The sequence below is a fragment of the Chaetodon auriga genome, chromosome 23 (assembly GCF_051107435.1).
Source record: "Chaetodon auriga isolate fChaAug3 chromosome 23, fChaAug3.hap1, whole genome shotgun sequence".
NCBI lineage: Eukaryota > Metazoa > Chordata > Actinopteri > Chaetodontiformes > Chaetodontidae > Chaetodon > Chaetodon auriga.
In genome coordinates this window covers 9,128,720-9,150,138 of record NC_135096.1, presented here as the reverse complement: position 1 = coordinate 9,150,138, position 21,419 = coordinate 9,128,720, and the positions used below count along the sequence as shown (strand labels likewise).

Sequence of the window (21,419 nt, the reverse complement as noted above, 5' to 3'; positions counted from 1 at the left end):
AGTTGACGTATTGATGATCGGAGGACTCATACTGGAAATCCTGCTTGATAATTGGCCTTTGAAAGTTGGCTTTTGGCCAGTGTAATTGTAGATATAGTGCAGTTTGAGCGGTCACACATGTAGACTCCATCAACTGGTCGGGAAGAACTCAAGCTGAATTAACTCAAATGAGATTCTTCTGGGATGTTTTCATGCACCATGATAGTCTAAATTCCCCTCTTTCCACACGACTGATGAGACGGCCGGTTCTTTAAAGGAACCCGGTTTGTTTCATTCACCCGCCACCAGTCATGAAGGACTCTTTTGGTGGTTTCATCTGGTTTCCACAAGCTGAAATAAATCAATGAAATAAGCTCACAAAAAGCAGAGAAGGGCAATAGTCTTACGCCTGTTTTTCTTATTAAAAAACACAGCCGTGCGTCTTCTGAGTTCCAAACTCTCTCTTTTATCGAGCAGACTTGCCTTGTTAACTCACCACAAAACACACTTCATTCAAACAGAAGCCAAAAAAAACCTCAACCAAACATCTTTCGTAGTCTTTATATATATTTTCCGTCCCAGTGACAGTACATGGAGGCTGTTAGTTTTAGCAGTCATCAACAGAGCAGCTCCCATGCTTCGCTCTTAACTTTGTACTGGCCCAACAAAATACTCAGTAAAATGGAAGAACTTGGAAGCAACACATTTCACGGCACGCTGACTAAGTTTACATGCAGACGAGTATTCCACTATTATTCCGAATATGTCAATCTTCCAAATTTTGTGCAGGTCATAAGTGGAGACTCCCAATTATTCCCAATTTTGTTCAGTGCACGGTTAAGATATTAGAGACCATCTTCTGATGGGATCACAGCAGCAGTGTCATTGATTGGGTGTGTTTGGTGCAAAGGAACACAGAACATGAGAAAAGTGAGTTCTGTGCTGTTTGTTTGTTTGTGTTTTGCTGAAATATTTCCATGTTCGACATAAGGAATGTACAACATGAAACCTGGTCAGTCCTGAATGCATGTTACAGCGGCCAGCAGGCAAATGGTGAGATGAAGATGACAAAACATAGATCAGCATGGGAGCATTAGGCTGTAAAAGAGGACAATGATTCATGTAAATATTGCGACACTGTCTTAAAATACATCAGTGTTGTACCAGCTGAAAAGAGGCAGGGGGCTACATCAGTTCACGCTTGATAAACGACTTAAACAATTGATTGTTTAACTGTTATTGTAGCTCATCAGTCCAAGCTTACAGAATTAGTTTACCAGAAAATGTGTTTTCATCACTGCTTATTGCTGTATTGCAACATAATCATTTTAAGACAGAATAATTGCGCTGTGAAGGATTATTTGTGGGAAGCGAGCTTTCGTGTTAGACTGGAGACATAAATAGTAATGTGAGGTACTCTTGTTCCTAGGAGATGTAGAGACAAAGAAATAAGAGAGAGGGGAGAGAGGAAGATAAAGAAAAAGGGGGAAAGATAAAAGGAAGACAGCAAAGGGAGAGGAGAGAGAGATGAAAGCAGCAGGCACACCAGCGTCATTAAAATAATCATGTATAATTGAAGGAACATTTCCATGGCTGACTTACTGCTGGGAATCAAAGGCTGACAGTGGAGGAGAATGGGAGGGTAACATCGACGTGACTCTGACTTCTTTCTCTGCTGGCTGAAAGGCTTATATACCGTCAAGGTACCGCCAGTCACGCACTTTTAAATAAAAACACCCAAGTAGTGATTGCCATGAGGCAAACAACCGCCGACGTGAGCAAAAATCAGTCTGTTGTTAGGCTGTCATGACAGCGTCTTCACAGGGTAAAAGACAAGGCTTGTGGTGTTTTATCGTCTGTTATCAATGAGTCCAAACTCATATTCGACTGACAAAGATTGCTTACAAAGCTCATGCCTCCTTCCTGAAGAACTCCATTGAGAGCCACATTTTTTCTTGGTTTTATTCATCACATTTCAGTTAAGCTTGATTCAAAAGCCTGAATAGAGTAATGAACTGTCTTCGACCTCTGATTGACTGTGCTGCAGAGCTTCAGTCATGCAACAGTTAGCTGCAAAGGTTTATTCTCCGGGCATGAAGCAAACTTAGTGCGGTTTCAGCAACTAGGTCTAGTTTATGATCATCAGGATCACTTTCATGCTTTCAATCAAAGCGCATGTCATTTAGCGGCAGATGGCGCCCTCTTTCTGACGACAGAATTGGGGTAGCTGGGCCAATTCTGTAACTTTCCAAAACAGACAATCCCACAGTTGAGGTTTAGTCTTGTTTCTCACTCCATGAATGTCTGAGTGAGTGCACTGTTGTCCCTGTATGTCCATTACATACTGTGTATAGTGTTTAAACCTTTCATTTCACCTGGAAGTGGAGCAAACTGTGGAGTTTCTTGTTCTGATGCCAGCAGACCTGTAATTCAGCTGACCAAGACTGAATATTAGCTGCTCACTGGGGGGCTCAATTTGCTGAAGCTTCAGGTTTTTTAAAGCTCCTGCATATCATTTAGCTCCAGCACATATAAAACCCACTTAGAATTCTTTGAGAGAGCACAAGCAGAACTGACAACATGTTATTCACTTAGGCTCGTTTGCAGAGAGGGCCACAGCCGACGGAGGACGTTCAGGTGACCGTGTGGGATTTTACTTCGTTTTCGTGTTAACTGAGGAGTGAAAAAGAGCCAAACATCCACATTTATCACAGAAGCCTTTGGCAGAGCTGTGCTTTAATGCCTCTGTCCCATTCTTTGCTGGGCTGTGGGATCACCGCTCGCTCTTCCCGTTCCCACCTTCTTTGTTGGGACGATGTCTTGGCTCAGTGAGCTTTGCATGTGGTGTAATCCTGGCTCAGTTTGTTCTCTTTACCTGAGTCAGGCTTTTCTTTGCTTTTTCTATGAAACTCCAAAGGTAAAAACAACCAGGCTTGTGCAATCAGATCTTATATCAACAGCTGAGGGGATGATTGACGATTGTTTTTTCCTACACCCATATTAAGACAGTTTAAACTATCTCATTGTCAGAGCTTAGACCTTATAAAAATGCATTCAGAGATGTTGCTGTCATGCTGTAATGAACCTGCCCCCATCCCTTTCTCTTCTTGACAATCTCAAGTAACCATGGATGAAATGAAAATAGAAACGATTACCTAACCCTGCTTTAGACACAAAGGGAGGGAGGTGAATGTGTTTTACAGCTGTGTGTACACTCCTCTGTCTGTGGATAATGCTGTGTTTAATCAGAATGCAAAACCTATTTCTCTCCTTTCTTGATGTTATTGGTATCGATTCTGCCGCACTCTGAATGAAGAACTGAGCTTTACTCTTCACTGTAGAACTATTGATCTGATATTGAAACAGTGGATAAGAGCTCCCTGTCCCGTCCTCATTCTGTCATCTAATTCTCTTCCTGTCTCCAGGTAATTTATGCTCTCAACACCAAGAATGACGAACACGAGGAAGAAATTGAGTCCCTGAAAGAAGCCCACGAGGACGAGGTATGGACGCCACAGAACACAACCACCTAAGATTGTATAAGTTATTATTTTTAGATTTGTTTCGGTGGAGAACTTAAGTGAAGTAGCATTGTCTTGAGAGTTTTCCACGCCTGACAGTGTGCCACAGTGGGAGGAGAGGGGCAGCAGGAAATCCTGTGTCACACTGCCATTTTGATGTCAAGACTGTGTGTACTTTAGCTGTCTGCCGCCCACCTGCATGGAGCAGGTCAATGCTGCACTGTGCAGGGTGCATCCATGGTTTTGTCACATGGGGTTCAGTATCTTGCCCAAGAATGCTTCAATATGTGTACTGAGGTGAGGATCTGATAAGTGGACGACCGCTCTACCTCCTGAGCCCATCTGTAACTGCCATATGAAAGGAAAAGCCCAACAGAAAGTGTGTTAGTTATGCATGACAGCATAGTGCATTTGCACTAAAGCTGAAAATGGCATGCACCAAACAATCTGACTTAAAATGTGCATGCACACACCTGCTGGCAATGATCCCTTTATCAATCACAGTCCACCTTGAAATGTTTGCACGTGGATGCTGCTTCCAGTCTTTATGCTAAGCTAACCCCTAACCAGCTGCTAGCTTCATGCTTGAACAGACAGACATGAGAGTGGCACTGATCCTCTAATCCAACTCATATCTGAATCACAGCAGGTACAGTTTCAGAACTGACCAGTTTGTGGGTTCAAAACGCTTTTAATAATTTGTACAGTGGGTTTCCTGGACTGGTTCCACAGCAATAGATCAAGTCAGGTTGTCGATCAGAAGTCATGATCTCCACTGACGGCCATTTAAGGACAAGACCTAAGCTCATATGAAACTGGTTTAAATGTAGTTGATTTCATTCATCCTGCTTTCAGAGAGAAGCTTTTGTTGTACCATGGTCTAAGGTGTTAATTTAATTAGTGTTGCTTTCAAGTGTTAAATTTTCGTAGTGGGACTGCCAAGAAACATTTCTTGGAGGCAGCAGTGTTGTACTGGCTCCTGTTTGTATCTATTTCTTGATTTTGCACTGTACTTCTTATTTCCACCTACTCTGTCTGTGGGTTTTGGAAATCCTCTACAAGTTGTAACTGAAAAAAAAAAAAAAAAATCTAATGTAATGTTTGTCACATTGGATGGTAAAACTGGCTGTTTACATACAACTGTGAGCTGAATTCTTGTGTCACATTATTTCCGCTCAGGTCCAACACATTGTGACGGAAACCAGAGACAAGATCATGCAGTACAAGAGTAAGATGGCGGACGAAGCAGACCTGAGGCGGCGACTGGCCAGTCTGGAAGAATCTGTCGAACTCCATGAACACATGAAGAGACAGGTCATTCACTGCTGCTGGGCACCACAGGGGCTTCATTTAGTTTGGTTATGTTTGGTGTGACTGTTTTGTGTTTGCACAAAGTGGCTTCTTTGTAAATTCTAGAGACGTTTTCCTTCTTATGTCATTACCTTCGTGTTACGTTGTGTCGCAGCTCTGCAGCAGCCTTTAATGAACTGAATTAATGCAATCTGAATTGAGCTCGTGGTAGGATATAGCAGTGCTTGCATGCAATTGCAGTTGCGCATTTACATAATGTATTGCAGTTGCTGTAATGTATTGCAAAATAATGTAATGCAGCTGTTGTAATGTTTTGTTACTGTCAGGCTTTAGCAGAGTTTGAGATGTACAGGCAGAGAATGGAGGATTCCCAGCTCTGCACTGAGGCCCAACACACACAGAGAGTGGTTTCTATGAGCAGAGAGGTAAGGCTTTACACACACACACACACACACATACACACACACACACTCACAAATATATTGAAATTACATTCATTTTGAATTTGATGCCTGCAACACGTTCCAAAAAAAGTTAGGACAGGGGCGTGTTAACCACTGTGTTACATCAGCCTGTCTTTGAACAGCACTCAGGAAGGGAAGTAAGGACACTAATTGTTGAAGTTTTCCAAGTGAAATTTTTTCCCATTCTTTCCTGACATTTAAGTTCACGTGCTCAACAGTCCGGGGTCTCCGCTGTCGTATTTGTGCTGCATATTGCGCCACAGATTAACAGTGGGAGACGAGTTTGATTGACAGCTTGGGCAGGGATGTCCCTGAAAAAGATGTTGTCTGGATGGCAGCCTAGGCTGCTTCCAAACCTGTAAGTACCCTTTAATATTAATGGTGCCTTCACAGATGTGCAGGTTGCCCGTTGGCACTAATACACCGCCTTACGTCACAGATAGTGACTTATGAACTTTGTGCTGATAACAATCTGGATGGATCGTTTCCTGTTGCTGGCGTCAACTTCAGAGTGAATGCGTATTTACAAAAAACAATAAAGATCGTTAGTTTTAACATTAAATATCTTGTCTTTGTACTGTGTTGAATTGAATATGGGTTCCAACCTTGACCTTGATGTGATACAGTTATCCAGTAAGCATTGAGTACGAGACAGAATAAAACCGTAGAGGCTGTAAAAAGTTGCAGAGTAGCTCAATATCAAGCCGCTATGATTACATGTATCATCTTACCACGCCATGTCATGATTCATAGCATCCCATCACATGACACGGCATCATCCGCGACTGCTTTTGTAGAGTCTGATGGCAGCGGGCATAAATGAACACCTGAAGTGAACTTATATGTGATGAGCTGGTGGCGAAATGAGCTCAGTTCATCATCTCTTCATCTGTGCTGGGGTTGGTGCGTGTTAGCTTCGGTCTTGTCCCTTGTCCTCCTCTCTGCCACTGCCTTCACACTGTCCACCTTCAGCCTGACCAAAGAGATGCCTTCTGTACCAACCTGAATGAGTCTGCTAGCATCACTGGACATCACATCCCAAAGAACATTTTTGTATATTTTTCCACCCTCATGTCTGTCAATCCTTTGATCTAACAGCAAACACAGAAGTTTCTTTGTTGCTGCAGCTTCAACATGTTGAGGTGTAGAGCACTTGCTTTGGCACTGAGAGAAATAACTAGTAAGTATACTGACAGCATCATGCACAGGGATTTTCATGAGATTATAGGAGTATTTAGCTTGGCAAGGGTACAGACTCGGTTGGCAATAACACATGAACCATTCAAACGGAAAAGAATGTTTCGTGGTTTCAATAGGTGGAGGAGATGCGTCGGGATTTTGAGGAGAAGCTACGGGCGTTCAGCCAGGCTCAGGCCCAGTTTGAGGCGGAGAAGAGGCGAGCGCTGGAGGATCTGAGGGCCACCCACCGCCAGGAGGTGGAGGAACTCCTCAACAACCAGCAAAACCAGAGCGCCACCTCCACCGAAGACCAGGAGAAACTGGCCGAGCTCCATAGACAAGAGGTGGGCTAAGACTGAGAAAGGAAGGAAGATAGATGTGTTCCGGATGGCCAAAATCCTTGGTTTGAAGCGTAGTGTGGGCTTTAGTAGAGATTTTATACAGCAAGTTACTTGATGGGGTAATTGCTGTTTTGGAGGCTTATAAGGTGTTTTGGTGCACTTGGCTTTTGAGTATAATATAAACCTGCGGTGGAAGTAATCTGGCCATGGACCTTTGTTGCATGTCATTCCCTTATTTTATTCCCATTTTTTCCTTTCCTCTCAACTCTTAACGAACCAAAATAACAGATTTACCAGAGACGAATCTTTCAAAAGAACACAAGATGGAAAAATATGAAAAATATGTTTGCAGTTGGTGGTTTCATTCCAAAGAATAGCTGTGACTAATATTCAAATCCGAGGCAAAAGTCAAAGAATTTGTCTTCATTCATTCGTCTCTCTGTGTAGGTGGAGTCCTTGATGGAGAGGGTGGAGGAGCTAACAAAGGATAAGGTCCGTCTGATGGAGGAGTACGAGGCCAAGCTGGCCAAGGCTCAGGAGTATTATGAGAGGGAGCTGGAGGCCATGAGGAGAACGCACCAGCTCACCACAGAGAACCTGCTGGCCTGGAAAAGGACCGAGGTAAAACAGCAACATCTGTCACGTTGTCACTAAAAAACACTTTTGGGCGCATTATTTAGTATTTGATGATGTAATTCTCCGCTCATGTGAAGGTTGAGCTTCGTAAGGAGTTCCAGGCTCAGGAAGCAGCTCTGCAGCGCTCGCTGTCCAAGCTGAGGAGCGAGCTTCAGAAAGCACAGGAGGAGGCCAGAGAAAACCGAGACAAGACCAACAGGCTGCAGACATCGCTGGCCAACGCTGAGGGAACTGTCAAGGTGTGTGTGTGTGTGGACAAACAGATCAATGGGTGGATGAACATGATTCTTTTTGGGCAAACTGAGGACAAATACTCACACTCAGTGCTCAAAGACAGTATCCCCAGCAATGCTCGAATAGTATGAGAGTCCTCTTTTGGTTCAGCTGGGAAGGAAAGTGGCCTAAATTAGATGGAAAACAGTTGCAGAAAACAAAGGCAAAAGTAAAAGCCTCAGGGTGAAAACGTTTTCAAGAGTCTTCGAGCGGTGGGAAATCTAATGGGGTATGCGCTGATGGTCCTGCAGGCAAATCTATAGAGTCTGAATAGCTGGATCGGTTTATGTGACTGGAGGCTGTGATGGGAGAGCTATGGTTGGGTTTTAAAATACCAAATGTTTGATTGCTGTGGTGTAATTGTAAGCGTGTGTTTCTGTGTGTGCGCCGCAGAACCTGCACAAGCAGCTGGAGGAAGCCATCCAGGACGGGGAGATCTGGGTGATGCAGCTGAAGGACACTGAGTATGAACTGGAGGGCAGCAGGGAACGAGTTCAACAGCAGGCAACTGAAATCCTCCATAAAGCCAGTAAGATGCATTTCTTGCCATTCACTGCTGTAGTTTAGCGCTGTGTACAATTTTCCATTCTGCTGTTTGTCAGCTTGGGTCTTATTCTCATGTTTTTGTCCATTATGACTGTTGGTCATGACAACATTTTAGCTGCAGTGTAATCCCTCCAGTTTATGACCACCAAAAGTGCTTTTTTTGCTGCTAACATTGTTATTCTTAGTGTGACATCATTATGGAAAGGATCCCTGCAGAGATGGACCTTTTTGTCAGAGAGAAAGATCCTTTTTGTTTAACCAGAAAAGCCGCTATATCGGCCTCACCAAAGCCACCAGACTTCATTCAACCTCTCCAGCTTTTTCCTGGTACAAGAGGTGATTACCAGATAATGGAAACTCCCAGTCAGCACTGGTGAAGTGACAGGTGAAATGAACCTCAGAATAAATAAAAATATCAGCCCTGTGTTATCCCTTTAGCCTCTAGAGGAAGATCTGAGATACCTTCTGCTTAACTGCGTCTGCGTGGAGCCTTTTCTTGCCAGAATAATAATCAGAAAAAGAGCCCCATCTAAAAAAAGCCCTCTTGTAAACTGTCTTGTTTGGGAAGAATTTTGGTTCCATTTGAGAGCTCTGGATTAAACATTTTATAATCCATTCAGAAGAGGAACATTTGTCATGTAAACCCTCTTTTGACTTCTTTCTCTTTTTGGGAACATTTGCTCTTTTTCTGTCCATTTCATTTCAGTGAAAAATGCACCGCACTTTTTCCTCCATCCCATTTCCCCGTTCTCTACCAGTGTTATGAGCAGCGCGTCTTTCTCAGGGGAACCTTTGAAGAGCTGACACCTTTGGGGAGAGCTCGCCTCCTGTTCAACAACCCTGGTTTCAGTACTTCTTGATGAAACTGCTTCAGCAGTAAAGCAATAATAATGCCAAATGCTCCAATCAGTTTTAGAGGTTGCCTGTGGTGGAGATTTGTATTAAAAGAGTGAGAACTGCTCCTTTGAGTCAGTGATTTTGATTTGACTGTTCCCAGGTCAGATTGGCTCCTTGCAGGCCACTCAGATGGCCCACGAGGCAACCATCAGGAACCTGGACCAGGAGCAGAGCCGGCTGAAGGAGAAGATCAGCAGGCTGGAGGAGGAGAGGGAGGCTCTGCTCAACCAGAGCCAGGCCGCCAACGAACAGCACAAGCAGCAAGTGCTCAAGCTCGAACAGGTACGGTGAGCCCTTCATTCATCCCAGTCCAGTGTGTGGGGTAAAACAGGTCATGAATCAGTCTCTGTCTGTCCTCAGTCTCTGCGTGAAGAGCACCAGGGTTATGAGAAGGAGCTCTCCAGGCTGAGAGCGCACTATGAGGAGGAGCTGCTTCGTTTCAGAGAGGCCCAGGTCAGAGCGCTGGAGGAAATGGAGGAGAAACACCAGGCCATGAGTGAAGAGGCTCAACAGGAGAAGGAGGAGGAGAAGAAACTCCTCATGGCGGTAAGTCCAATGTTAGTATGGAGTGATTGACCTCAATGTGCTCATGTTTTCTGACAAATATAAATGCACACAGGCAATAGGAAAGAGTAAATCAAGTCATTTGAGATGGTGTTGCATCCATGAGACCTACACATTGATTTGGATAAATGCCATAGAAGTGACAGACACAGTGTATTCTTAAAGGCCGAACAGCTGGGACGGCTGTGTCTGCCGGTGTTATCATATGGCCAAATGCTACATTTACATACTGCTGTGTGAGTGAATCAAACCCTCTGTCAACGTCAGAAAAATCACAAGCTCAGCTGGAATTGCTCTCTTGCGGTCAGACTATTTTAAGATATGTGGACACAATTTAACATGGACCATGGAAATCTGTTTGGGATCATCTTACTATTATTATTATACATAATATGTATTATTATTAACTTTATTATTATTAACTGGGACCTCATGGTGACAAAACATGGAAATGGCCATAACTGAAGTGACCAGTTTTCATATAAATACATTAATTACATACACAGCTCCAACTCTTGAGTGTTGCTCTCAGGATTTTGTATCTCTTCAGTGCAGCAACATCAGCAATTAAATTTCCCCCTCAAAGCAAAATGGTCTCAGTCATTGAAGAAACGTGCATCTCTAAGAAATGAGCAGCTCCATCAACCGACTGTGCATTTAATTAGGTCAACATTCAGACGTGAGAACAACATCGCTCTCTCCCTGTGTTTCCCTCTGCGCCTTTCCTTCTGTCGTCTGTTTTTTCATTTCTTCCTCTGGTTTTCCTTTTTTCCTCTCCTCTCTGTCTCCGAGTTCAAAGGAGCAGCATGAAGGGAATACAAATGTCCCTGCTGGCGAAGGAGCAACGACGTCAGATAAAATAACGCAGGTCAAATTCATTTACCAAGCAGCATTCGATTACCCTCAACAAATGCTTGTAAACAGGGAAAGTGGATGAGTGTCCAAGCCCAAGCTAAGATAACCCTGATGACATCACTATGACATCGTCAGGGTTGTTTTGACAGACTTGAGCTGCTGAAGACATTATACAACAGGATGAGTTATTTAAGACAATTATTTCTCCAGGGCAGGTGGGGGGATTTACACATCACCTGCACTGGTCAGTGATTTTAATCCCATTATAAGTACGGCTGCAATTGCAGTCATTTTTAATTAAAGACCACATGAGCGAGGTTGGTGGGATTTGCTTTCATTACAGCAGGTAAATGCACGTGACCCTTCACTGAACCCCTCTGAATAGCAACTGTCCAATCGTAGTTTAGTAACTCTAACTAAGCACCTGCAGCGTGGTCAAGAGTCAAGAGTTTGGAGACTGGCATCCTTTTTGTACTCTTTCAAAAATCTAAAACACGAGAGCAAACGTGAGAATGGATTAAACTTTGTCTTTATTAGCTCTAACATAATGTTAGCACGGCCGGCTAGCTGCCTTACTACCTGCAGCAGTAACCAAGCGTTATGTCCAAAGGCAATGGTCATGTGATCAGCCTTCTTACACAAGAGAAATACCTTTTCAGGACCGACACGTGTCCTGTTTATGGATATCTGTTAGCCAGGATGCAGCTATATCAGAGTTAGAGGAATGACAGCAGCTCAGTCCTGCTCTTTGTTTGACTTGGGGATGTTCACACTCCAGCAGCTCCAGCCAAAGTTGCATTAGACACCAACACGTTTGCCAAACTCTTGGCTTATTCCTCATCCCCCCAAATCTTCCTCTCTTGTCAAAGTGAAGCACATAATTTGAGCAATAAAGCATAGCCTTAATCTAACCACTGCATTACTTGTTTTTCTTCTATAGAAAGCATCCAGGGAATTCAAGGAACGTTAGAACGAAGAACATTTTAATTAGGCTGCATTCCGTTATTTTTTTCTTTTTGATACCATGCTATGGGAGGAACTCGCGCAGCCCTTACGGCACATTACACCATATTCATTCACGCTCGCTTGGCTCCACCTGCATCCAGCGAACATTAAGATTCCCACACATACTGGAGCTTGTTGACGTCCATAGTAATGTAGCTTTGAGGCAGTAAGGCAGCGCAGTGTGCAGTAACTCAGCGCTTTGTCTCAGAAGGTCCAGATTATTCCTTTAACGTTACAGCTTTTCATTTAAAATGAAGACGTATTTTCTGCCTCAGAAATAATTACACACTTTCTGAGTTTTAAATAATTTTGGACTCAATCCCCCTCTCTCTGTCTCTTCCCATATTTCCCGTCTTTCATAACATTTCTCTCTTTCCTCCCCTCTTGAGCTCATAGTTCCATTGCCGTTTGAAGCTGACTGCTAATTGGTTGATTTTCATTGACATTAAATCCTGCCTCCGAGCCGAGTGAGAGCGGTGTGTGAGCATGTGGGTATGTGTTGATAGATTCCCTGAAAGAGAGAGCACTGCAGAGAAGGGATGGACAGAGAGAGATGATGAAAAGGGAAATATTATGTAAGCCGGAGTGGAGCTGTACCTCATCATCTTTAATGTCTGTTTTCATTTGGAAATTAGAGAAGTAGATTGAGTGAGGGTGGAGATGTAAAGATAAGACACAACTGGTCATTTTTAGCATTTCGTTTACATTTCAATTCTGCGTCTGTCCAAATATATTAACAGGTCTCTAAACTGAGGCAATGAAATGACTAATTCTACAGACAGTCTACTTAAGGCCAGATGAGATGGCGGTAGAATCCAGGCTTTGCCGTCATATCTGTAATCTCCCCTCAGCCGAGTGCCCTGCTGTGGGTGTAGATTAATTCATTTATCCGTGTAGCGGGTTTGTTGCCGTGAACTGCGACTCACTAGACTGTTGTTAGCTGTTGTCTGTTGCTTGAGGAGCATGAAATGTGCAGCTTCAGTTCAGTCAAGAGGAGTCAGTCAACAGTTTGGATTGTCTCATGGGACGCAGCAGCAGCAGGTCAAGACAAGGCCTGCAATTAAGGATTACTTTCACTATCGTTCCATCTGCTTAATCTGATTATTTACTCGACACATGGTTTAGTTCATAAAACATCAGATAATAAAAATGTCCTAGTTCTCAGAACCTGAGGATACCGACGCAAAGATTCAATAAAGTCGAATGTGAACAAGTAAAGGTTACAAATTCTGACTTTTGAGAAGCTAGAGTCATCAAATGTTTGACTTGAAAATACACTTGAAATAACTGATCATCAGAATAGTTCCAGATTTACTGTCTGTTGACTAATTGATTAGTAATTTCCATGTGCTGTGTGGAATAAAGCAGGGCAGAGAGAGGTTGCAGCAATTCATTGTAATTGTGTTGAAAAGATGATGGAGACGGAGAGAGTTGTGTTGTTGGCCGGATGACAGACCGGCAGGACACTGGGTAATGCAGGTTGGGATCACAGAAGGATAAGAACTTGCACTAAATTAGGCTGGTTTCAGGAGACAGCAAGGAAAATACTGACAAACGAAAGAGCACACCGGCCTGCTGAATGATCTGGCAAAGACTGGAGTGTAGAGCTGCTGGATGAGTGGATGAGTTGCAGGTGTGCTGGTTAATTGGCGGGAGGAGTCAGGTGACTGGCTGCAGCCATGCCCAGGCAAACACGCAGAAAGACAGAGAGAACAAAGAAGAAACCAGCAAGAAGCAAAGGGAAGGTTAAACAGCAGGAACACAGGGGAGGCACCATGACACCATGCTTCAATGGATGAACAGGGTGGAAGCAGCATGACGCACGTGCATCTGATGTGATTGGGTTAAAGAAAGAAGATTCTCATTGTTACAACTTCATTTTTCATACAATCAGGCAACTCAAGGTGGAAAAAACATATTATTTCAGCTGCAGATGTGTACCAAGCACTACAATACAAACAAAGCACAATGATGCTTGTATTTCAGAAAACATGTCCACTATCGCCATCAGTGCTGGGAATTAATAACTAAGGGAAACCAAGAAATAGAGGGAAAAGAGAGAATTTCATAAGAGAAATTCAGAGTGGCTTGGAAAGGATTTGGTGCTGTGGTTTGAAGGATTATAGAAACTGGTTGGTTTGATGAGATGGCCTTTTAAGTTTAAATGACAGCTCACGTGTCCCTCCTTCATTCAGTAGCCTTGCTTCGCACTCAGAAACTGCCGCGTCCCCACATTCGCACAAATGGGATTTACAGTGCCTTCTTAATGCCATCCTTTTTAGAGATTATACTTTTATGGTACTTTAGTAGGAATACTGCAGAAACAAAACACATGCGCTGATGATTCAAGGCATTAAAATTGTGTCTTTTTTTTATCAGTGATGGTATTTGAAGGTTTTTAGGAGAGATCTCCTCTGGTTTCATGCTTGGTCCCAACACTAACGAGCTTCTTCAGTTTCTGATCTTTTCTCATTGTCCTCCTGCTTCTTCTCACACATCTTTTCATCCTCTCTCTTTGCTTATTTCCTCTTCCCTCGCTCCAGAAAATGAGTCAGGAGTTTGAGATTAAGCGGCTGTCATTGGAGGAGCAGAGAGACCGCCTTCAGCAGCAACTTGACAACTTGAAAGAGGAGCTGTCGGCCAAGCTCAACATGGCCAATCAGGAGGTACGAAACATTACGTCAACTCTACTCAGAGTCCTAGAACGCGACCGATGTTCTGATGGTGATGTGGTAACCCTCTGCTGATGTCTGCAGGTGTCCCACCTCCAGGAGCTGGTGAGGGAGGGGGAGCAGAACATGGGTTCAGCTCAGACTCAGATCGCCTGTCTGAGGGAAACTCAGGAGAAACTCAAGATAGAACTAGACGCAACTAGATCCCGGGTCCGAGAGACCAGCAACCTGCTAACTGACCTGCAGGTGAGGATAAAACCGAGAGGGTTTGGGAGAATTATTCTCATCATTTCCTACATGGTTTGTTACTGATTATTGGTAGTATACAACATCTTTAATCCAAGGAAATATTCATTTTCATGATTTGATTATTATTGGAAACTTTATTGTCATTAAAGGCTGAACGTTCAGCAGAAAGACTGTCCAGGTGTGTGAAGTGAACACTGTCTCTACCACAGTGGAGACAGGAAATGCCTTGGAAGTTACAAGGAAACGATTCAGAAAATATTGACAAGGGTTTAATGTCAGGAAAGAGGAATACCCGACCAAAACTTTCCCCATAATCTCTCAAAGAATCCATCTGAAATCTCACACCAAGTCAGCGGGAACATTTTGAGGTCTACACTTTTTAAGTCTGACTGATCAGTGACTTTATATTCACCGTTTTTTCACCCTCACTGCCTCTCTGATGTCCGCCCTCCCTTTCGCTCGTCTCCTGACATTAAGGGTTTATTTCAACCAAACCAGAGTTGATGGTGATCGTTGGAACAGTGACATCAACAAAAGCAGTTAGCAGTTAGCAGAAGGATTACACTGCAGCCTGTTTCATGGCTGCCAGCTGCGGGGCCCTCGTTAAATACTTGACCAGTTTCAGTTACATTATTCACATTCACGTTATTGGACACAAAAACAGTACTGCCAAATAATATACTAAACTCGTGGGATGGTGTGCTTCTGTTTGCGTGACAGAAAATGTCTCATTTTCGGGGGGAAAAAATTACGGACCAATAAAAGTGTTACTGTAAAAGTTACAGCAAGAGCCAGTAGACAAAAACCAGCAGTAAATTTTACTCTGGCTCATATGTGCTGGTGTCAAACAACAGCGCAGAGATGACATAACACGATATAAGTGACACTAAGCAGATTCCTGCTTGTCTTTGACAAATGGAACAGTCATTAAAGACGGTGCCGAGAGAGTTATATTTCGTGCAACCTTTATTAACAGAGTGGAGGGATGATGTGACATATCCCCACAGCAATCCACTGAAGAATCATTCATAGAATATCATGACAAACCAAGGAGCAGTGTTACAGGAGTCTTTTCTCTGATTTTTGGATCAAGAGTCGTCGGAAAAGTGAAGCCATATTTTAGAAAACTTCAGGTGTGATTTCTCAAATATGTACATAATGTTTGAGTGATGAGCATCCTTAGCTATGAGCTGCCACGATCAGCCTTTTCATGCTTGTGTTTTTGTGTGTCTGCTTGATCATCTGTATTTTATTGTATTAGAAATCAAGAATTAGCCATGAATATAAAAAGATTCTTACAAATCAGGAACCTGCCGAGACATTTACAGCACATGCAAGGGCACTGAGAACAGGCCATTTGTGGAGCTGAGACTAAAATGAGTCATCCGGGCTCTGACTGAGCGACTGACAGCTGTGCTCACGAAGACTTTTCGGTCGAGTCACAGAGGTTGCCTTTTTCCCAGCCGGTCTGTGATTCGCCTGATTCTGCACGCAGTCGTCACCGCATGCTCACTTTCATTTCATTTAGACGCTTCAGTCAGTTGAACTTCATCAGTTAAGATTCAAGTGAGAGTTTGTAGGATTTCTCTCACATTTTACAGCCATTATGTCTGGGTGACAACTACGACCGATGGAGTGAAAACTAGACTTCAGTACATTTGTCATGAATCTTGAGTCCTTCTCAAAGAGATTTGGTAACTGCTAACTGATTTACACATCACCACTTGAATGGGCTTTGCAACCAATCAGCTCTTTTGTCTTCAGCCAGTCAGTAATTGGCTTCATCACACAGTCCGGCATCAGCTGGTCAGCCGATCAGACGAGCCTCAGCTGCTGAGTCGCTGATGGTTTTGCAGAATCAAAGCGGAACCAGTTCCTCTGAAGAGGGAGTGAGGCTGATAAAAAGGAAGGAAGGAAGGAGAGATGGGAGAGGGGAAGGACATTTTGAAACAGGAAATGAGATTTAACTGAAGGCCAGCTGTGAGATAATGATGATGAAGCTATTATGAGTTGAGTGGTCTTGTGTTTGAAAAGTGTCCTGCTGGTATGAGAGAGAGGCAGCGCGCGTGTGTGTGTGTGTGTGTGTGTGTGTGTGTTAGAGAACATGGTGTCTGTGTGTGAAAGAGAGAAAGGGAAATATTATCACTGTGATTAATAACAAGCATAATAATGTTGGCACTTGCTGGTAAAATTGAATCATCAAAATGATTAAGGGCTCAACAAAAGGTTGAAATGTGAATAAAATCAATCAATTGTATCAAACCTAACACAGTAGCACAAAGATGAATGAAGAAAAATGTGTCCAAACAGGAGTGAGTGAAAGAGTCGCAGCTGGCGGACAGTTGCACATAAAATCAGTGAATTATAAAAAAGCCTAATAAAAGAGAGAAAGAGGGTGATAAAAGAAGGGGGACAGAGAGGCTGAAAGAGGAGCGATAATTAGATGAAATTGCAGAGTGGCGCTCTTTGCTTTCCCGCCAGAGCCCGGCTTCTATAAAAAGAGAGGATTTAGACTGTTAAAAAAGGGATGCCTCGCACAGGATTGTATCTTGTATTCGCACTGAGCTCATTGCAGGAGAGACACCAGCAGAGAGCCAGCCGAGCCCTGCTTCACCGGGAATCCACACCAGCCATTGTTGAGCAGGGCATGAACCCCTGAGAAGCTTATCACTCCTATAAAGGACACTTGAAAGAAGCCCAAAAGTTCAGCTCAACTTTTCTCAGTTGATAGTTGAATAAAATAGGTGTAAACAAACACAATAAATGATATACAGGATATATTCTGCTGAGATATGAAGCTATGCTGATGTCACCGTACCTGCGCCCTGCACTGGAAAACATCATTTGTTGAATACATGACTCAATCATGATACATGTCACAGTACAATGAAGTCATCCAGATGATGATGATCATAATGCAGGGCTCAGTTACACTGAAATGTGACTCATCTCCACTGACTGTGTCTTTGTTGTCTCCAATGCTGATGAGACCATGAGTCACCTCATCTGAGAGATCCTGCCCAGCGTGGACCAAAACTTAGCTTCCTCAAGCACATTCATCACAGTAGATAAAACAATGCCTGCAGATTCAGGATCAATTAGAAATATTTATCGTCGCACTTGAGCAAGTTGAAGCTGAAGAGAAGAGCTTTTAGGCATTTTAACGAAGCCGGCGGCAGATAAACAGGGAGCCTCTTCACCAGCCGGAAACAGCTGACCTGGTGAAGTTAGTTTCTGCCTCAGAACCGGCACATTACAAAAGTCCTGAAGCCATGGAATTATAAATAGATGTGGAGGTGGGCATTATGAGTCATCCCATGTTTTGCTATTGAAGAGCTGCATCTGGTCAGAGATAGCAATTCCAGGAGATTTGCTTACTTTCAGCAGCATTGTTCCTGTTCAGGGTGCAGAGCTCGTTCACCAACATGACGAACACTGTTCAACACTTTATTTGATTAGAGAGACAGTTTAGCCACATATGGTCGTCTTTGAGTCCTTTATTCCAACTTCTCTGCTGCTTGAAAAAAAAGAAAAGCATGAAGTAAGGACAGTCATTATCCTGAGATACTGTAGTGACGCATTTAAGTGCTGATTACAAAAAAACAGTGTGTGGTGTTGAGATAAAATAAGAGCAAAATCTTCTAAGAGCCTTAGAAAAAGTAACTGCGGGCACGGCTTCTTATCTTGACAGAAGATAGAAGCTGTTATCTTTAAAGTTGCCTTAAAAATGAGTGGGAAAAATGGGCGTTTTGGCCCGATGAGTGGCATCTGTTGTCACGGCTCAGCAAAACAGGACGTGAACTCGCACGCGTCGCTGAAATGCTGGCCATCGTGGAGATGAGGTGATCTAAATATGGGGACGGCAGCGCACATTGTCAGACAGGCTCACCTTGAAGACAATCACAGCGATGCTCTTGATTGCCTGCGTGAGAGGTGACAGAAATAGTTGTGTGAAGAATGACAAAAAAAAAGAGCGAAAGAGACGTCTCAGCCCGACACACGGCCAATTACTCTGAGGAAGGTACAAATATTGTCAGTATGTCCCCCCCCCCCCCCCGATCCGACATCAGAATCTGTGGGGGGGAAGCTGCCGTGGCACGAAAGATGATCTGGCTTGTTACGGCTGAAACATGTGCACCTCTTTGTGTTTGCAGGAGGAGATCGAGACCCAGAGACAGCAGCATGATGCCAGAGTGATGTCCATCAGAACAGAGGAGAAGCAGAAGATGGACAAGATGGCGGATGACCTGGACCAGAAATGGAGAGATGCGCTGCGGTAAAGAGAAAACCAAAAAAGACTAAAGGAAGCTCTCTCGTCACACGTCTTCTCCTCTCTGTCAGCCTGTCAGTCTGACTTTTCCTTGTTTTGCTCTCTCTGTTTGTTTTCTCACTCATCTCTGTCATCTCTCGCTCCTTCCGCTTCACAATCACACACGCTATTAGTGTAACAAAGCACTCATGGATATTAATAAGAATGAATAGGAAATCTGGTATTAATATTTATGGAGGCATATAATATTTACAGAATGAAGCAGAATGGGCACACAGACACAAATGCAATCATTTTTTTTTCCAAACCCTGCTGTCTCTCTGCAGGGAAGAGGTGCGTTTGTTGAAGGAGGAGTTGACGGAGGAGTATGAGGCGGACAAACAGGCGGCCCTGACGCAGATCTCCCAGCAGAAAGAACTGGAGATGATGGCGGCGAGAGAGGGCTGGCAGAGGAAGGTGGAAGACCTGCTGGAACAGGTAACACCTAACCTGTTTCCAGTTTTCTGAATTGTCACCCGCATCTCAGATTTAGTATTTCAGCTTCCTCGTCCCTTTTATGGAGCCCTCGGTTTTCGCTGTTTGTGGTGCAGCTGTTTGATCGATATCACAAACATTAAACTGACTGCTCCTCGTCACCGCTGCCGCTCTGATTGGCTCGTCAAAGTGTCAGCATTTAAAAGAATATCTGTGATGAGTGGATTTGCTCGTGAGCGAGCAAAGTAAAGTTTAATTTTGGTGAACTTGACCCGCGAATTCGCCGCAGTGAGTGACAGTAAGCCGTCTTGACAGTGCTGACCTTAAAGGAAGCACAGAGTCTAAAATGGTTTTATTGTTGTCGTGACTACAGATGTAATTATTTAGTGTTACTTCTTTTGTTGAGGGAAAGCCTTTGAAGCAGATTTTCAAGCACATTTAAAGCCATTTTCATCTCCTCATCTCTGGCTTTGATAGAAGCAGGGGCCCCCGAAACCATGACCCCCCGCACCGCCCACCACCCCCACTTTGGGAATCGCTTTGATTGACACCTCCGCTCAATGTTAAGGCCCGGAGACAGTCAAGAGCGAAAATAGTCTCCATCCGAGGAGAGATAGGACTCCATCTCACACACACACACATACACACACACACACACACACACACACACACACACACAGGCTTTGCTGCCTCTAACTGCGTCTGTGAATGTGATTAACGGCGAGGCCATAAACAGCCGCTTCACCTGCTTCACGATTCACAGAATATGCTGTGCATTCACGCGCTTAGACACTTTATACTGTGCATACACACACACTGAAGAAGATATGAAGAGTGCGTTTGAAATGAACAGTTTCTCTTCTCCTCGCACGGTCGCTCCAACTCCACTTTCTAATGGAAGTGAAAGTGAAATTAGCAGGACTGTTGGAGCTGCTCAGGTCAGAATTAAAGCTCTGCAGCAACAGAGAGAAGCATTTGAAGCCGGGCCGAAAGCTCAGACGCTTGTCTACTTATACTCATGTAGCCATCCGTGCTGAGCATACTGCCTCTGGGTAATTCAGAGCTCAGCTGAGTCACAGCTGAAACCTCGGAGAGGCTCGTCCTGATTTTGCCAAGACGCCGGTGGACTCAGATAAACATTTTGTGACAAGCTGGAGCCAGGAACCACCAATGCCAGCTTTCCCAAGTTTTCAGACACCCCAACCAAGATGAATTCTTGGTTTTGACACTTTGAACCAATGATTGAAGCCTGTTTATTGTGTTTTTTACATGGTGCTAAGCTAGCTTGCTCTGCTCCTACAGTGGCAAATGTGTGGTTTGCAGCGGGAAAACTGTATTTGATATTTCTGCAGCTGCGACTGATTTTTCTATTGATGCATTAATCGAATAACCAACCAGAGAGGGAGAAGGAGCCGCTCTCTTAATTAAAAGATCTTCTCATGAAGGCTTCTTTAGTGAGCCTGACGTTGCGTTTGTTACATTAGTTTTAGTATCTGTGTGAATGTGAGTCACAGCACAGATCGCTGCATTTTATACTGATCATGCAGATTGGCTGAAAATAAACATCAAACAATGTCACAGACCAAATACCTAAGGAGCTTACACTGTGTGTGTGTGTGTGTGTGTGTGTGTGTGTGTGTGTGTGTGTGTGTGTGTTTCGTCTGAATTGTGCTTATTTTTTTTATTTTTTTTTTATTTTAGCTGCATGAAGACACTGAATTGTCTGTATGAGTGTGTGCTACAGAGAGCAACACAAATGAATTATTTTGTGTGTATATGTGGTTTTATCGCGCACAGATCATTTTAAGGGTGTTGTTATCGCTATATTTGTGCATGTGGACTTATGTGTCAGTGTTCAGACCTGTGCATGTGTTTGAATGTACAGCAGTGTGTTTATGAGGCATAGGATACAACACCAGTTTACCTAATTTCTGTTTTTTCTTGCGTGTTTTTGGAGTCCCACTGAATTTAAAGTGGTTCACATCCACTTTTTAGCCAAAAGTGAGATGAAAAGCTCATGACCACTCTTATCTGCCCATTCAATATGGGAAATGACTGTGCTTGGCCAAGAAATAAACACAAATCCACCCCCCTGGAACACCACAAATGTTCATTTTTACAGATTAAACAAATGAGATACAACACGCTCATTATCTCTAGTTGTTGGTCTGCTGGTCAGACAA

The 21,419-nt window shown here is 43.6% G+C and overlaps 1 protein-coding gene across 1 annotated transcript in view; it reads left to right on the top strand.

The window, feature by feature from the left end:
* LOC143315799 (protein FAM184A-like) overlaps positions 1 to 21,419 on the top strand; it is a 38,759-nt gene that overhangs the window by 5,146 nt on the left and 12,194 nt on the right. Inside the window, exons 2-14 of the mRNA XM_076723228.1 lie at positions 3,405 to 3,482; positions 4,680 to 4,814; positions 5,138 to 5,236; positions 6,592 to 6,798; positions 7,243 to 7,416; positions 7,509 to 7,670; positions 8,098 to 8,233; positions 9,248 to 9,429; positions 9,508 to 9,693; positions 14,115 to 14,237; positions 14,328 to 14,489; positions 18,647 to 18,768; positions 19,089 to 19,239. Coding sequence (XP_076579343.1) covers positions 3,405 to 3,482; positions 4,680 to 4,814; positions 5,138 to 5,236; positions 6,592 to 6,798; positions 7,243 to 7,416; positions 7,509 to 7,670; positions 8,098 to 8,233; positions 9,248 to 9,429; positions 9,508 to 9,693; positions 14,115 to 14,237; positions 14,328 to 14,489; positions 18,647 to 18,768; positions 19,089 to 19,239 — 1,917 coding nt within the window. The remainder of the gene's footprint in view (positions 1 to 3,404; positions 3,483 to 4,679; positions 4,815 to 5,137; positions 5,237 to 6,591; positions 6,799 to 7,242; positions 7,417 to 7,508; positions 7,671 to 8,097; positions 8,234 to 9,247; positions 9,430 to 9,507; positions 9,694 to 14,114; positions 14,238 to 14,327; positions 14,490 to 18,646; positions 18,769 to 19,088; positions 19,240 to 21,419) is intronic.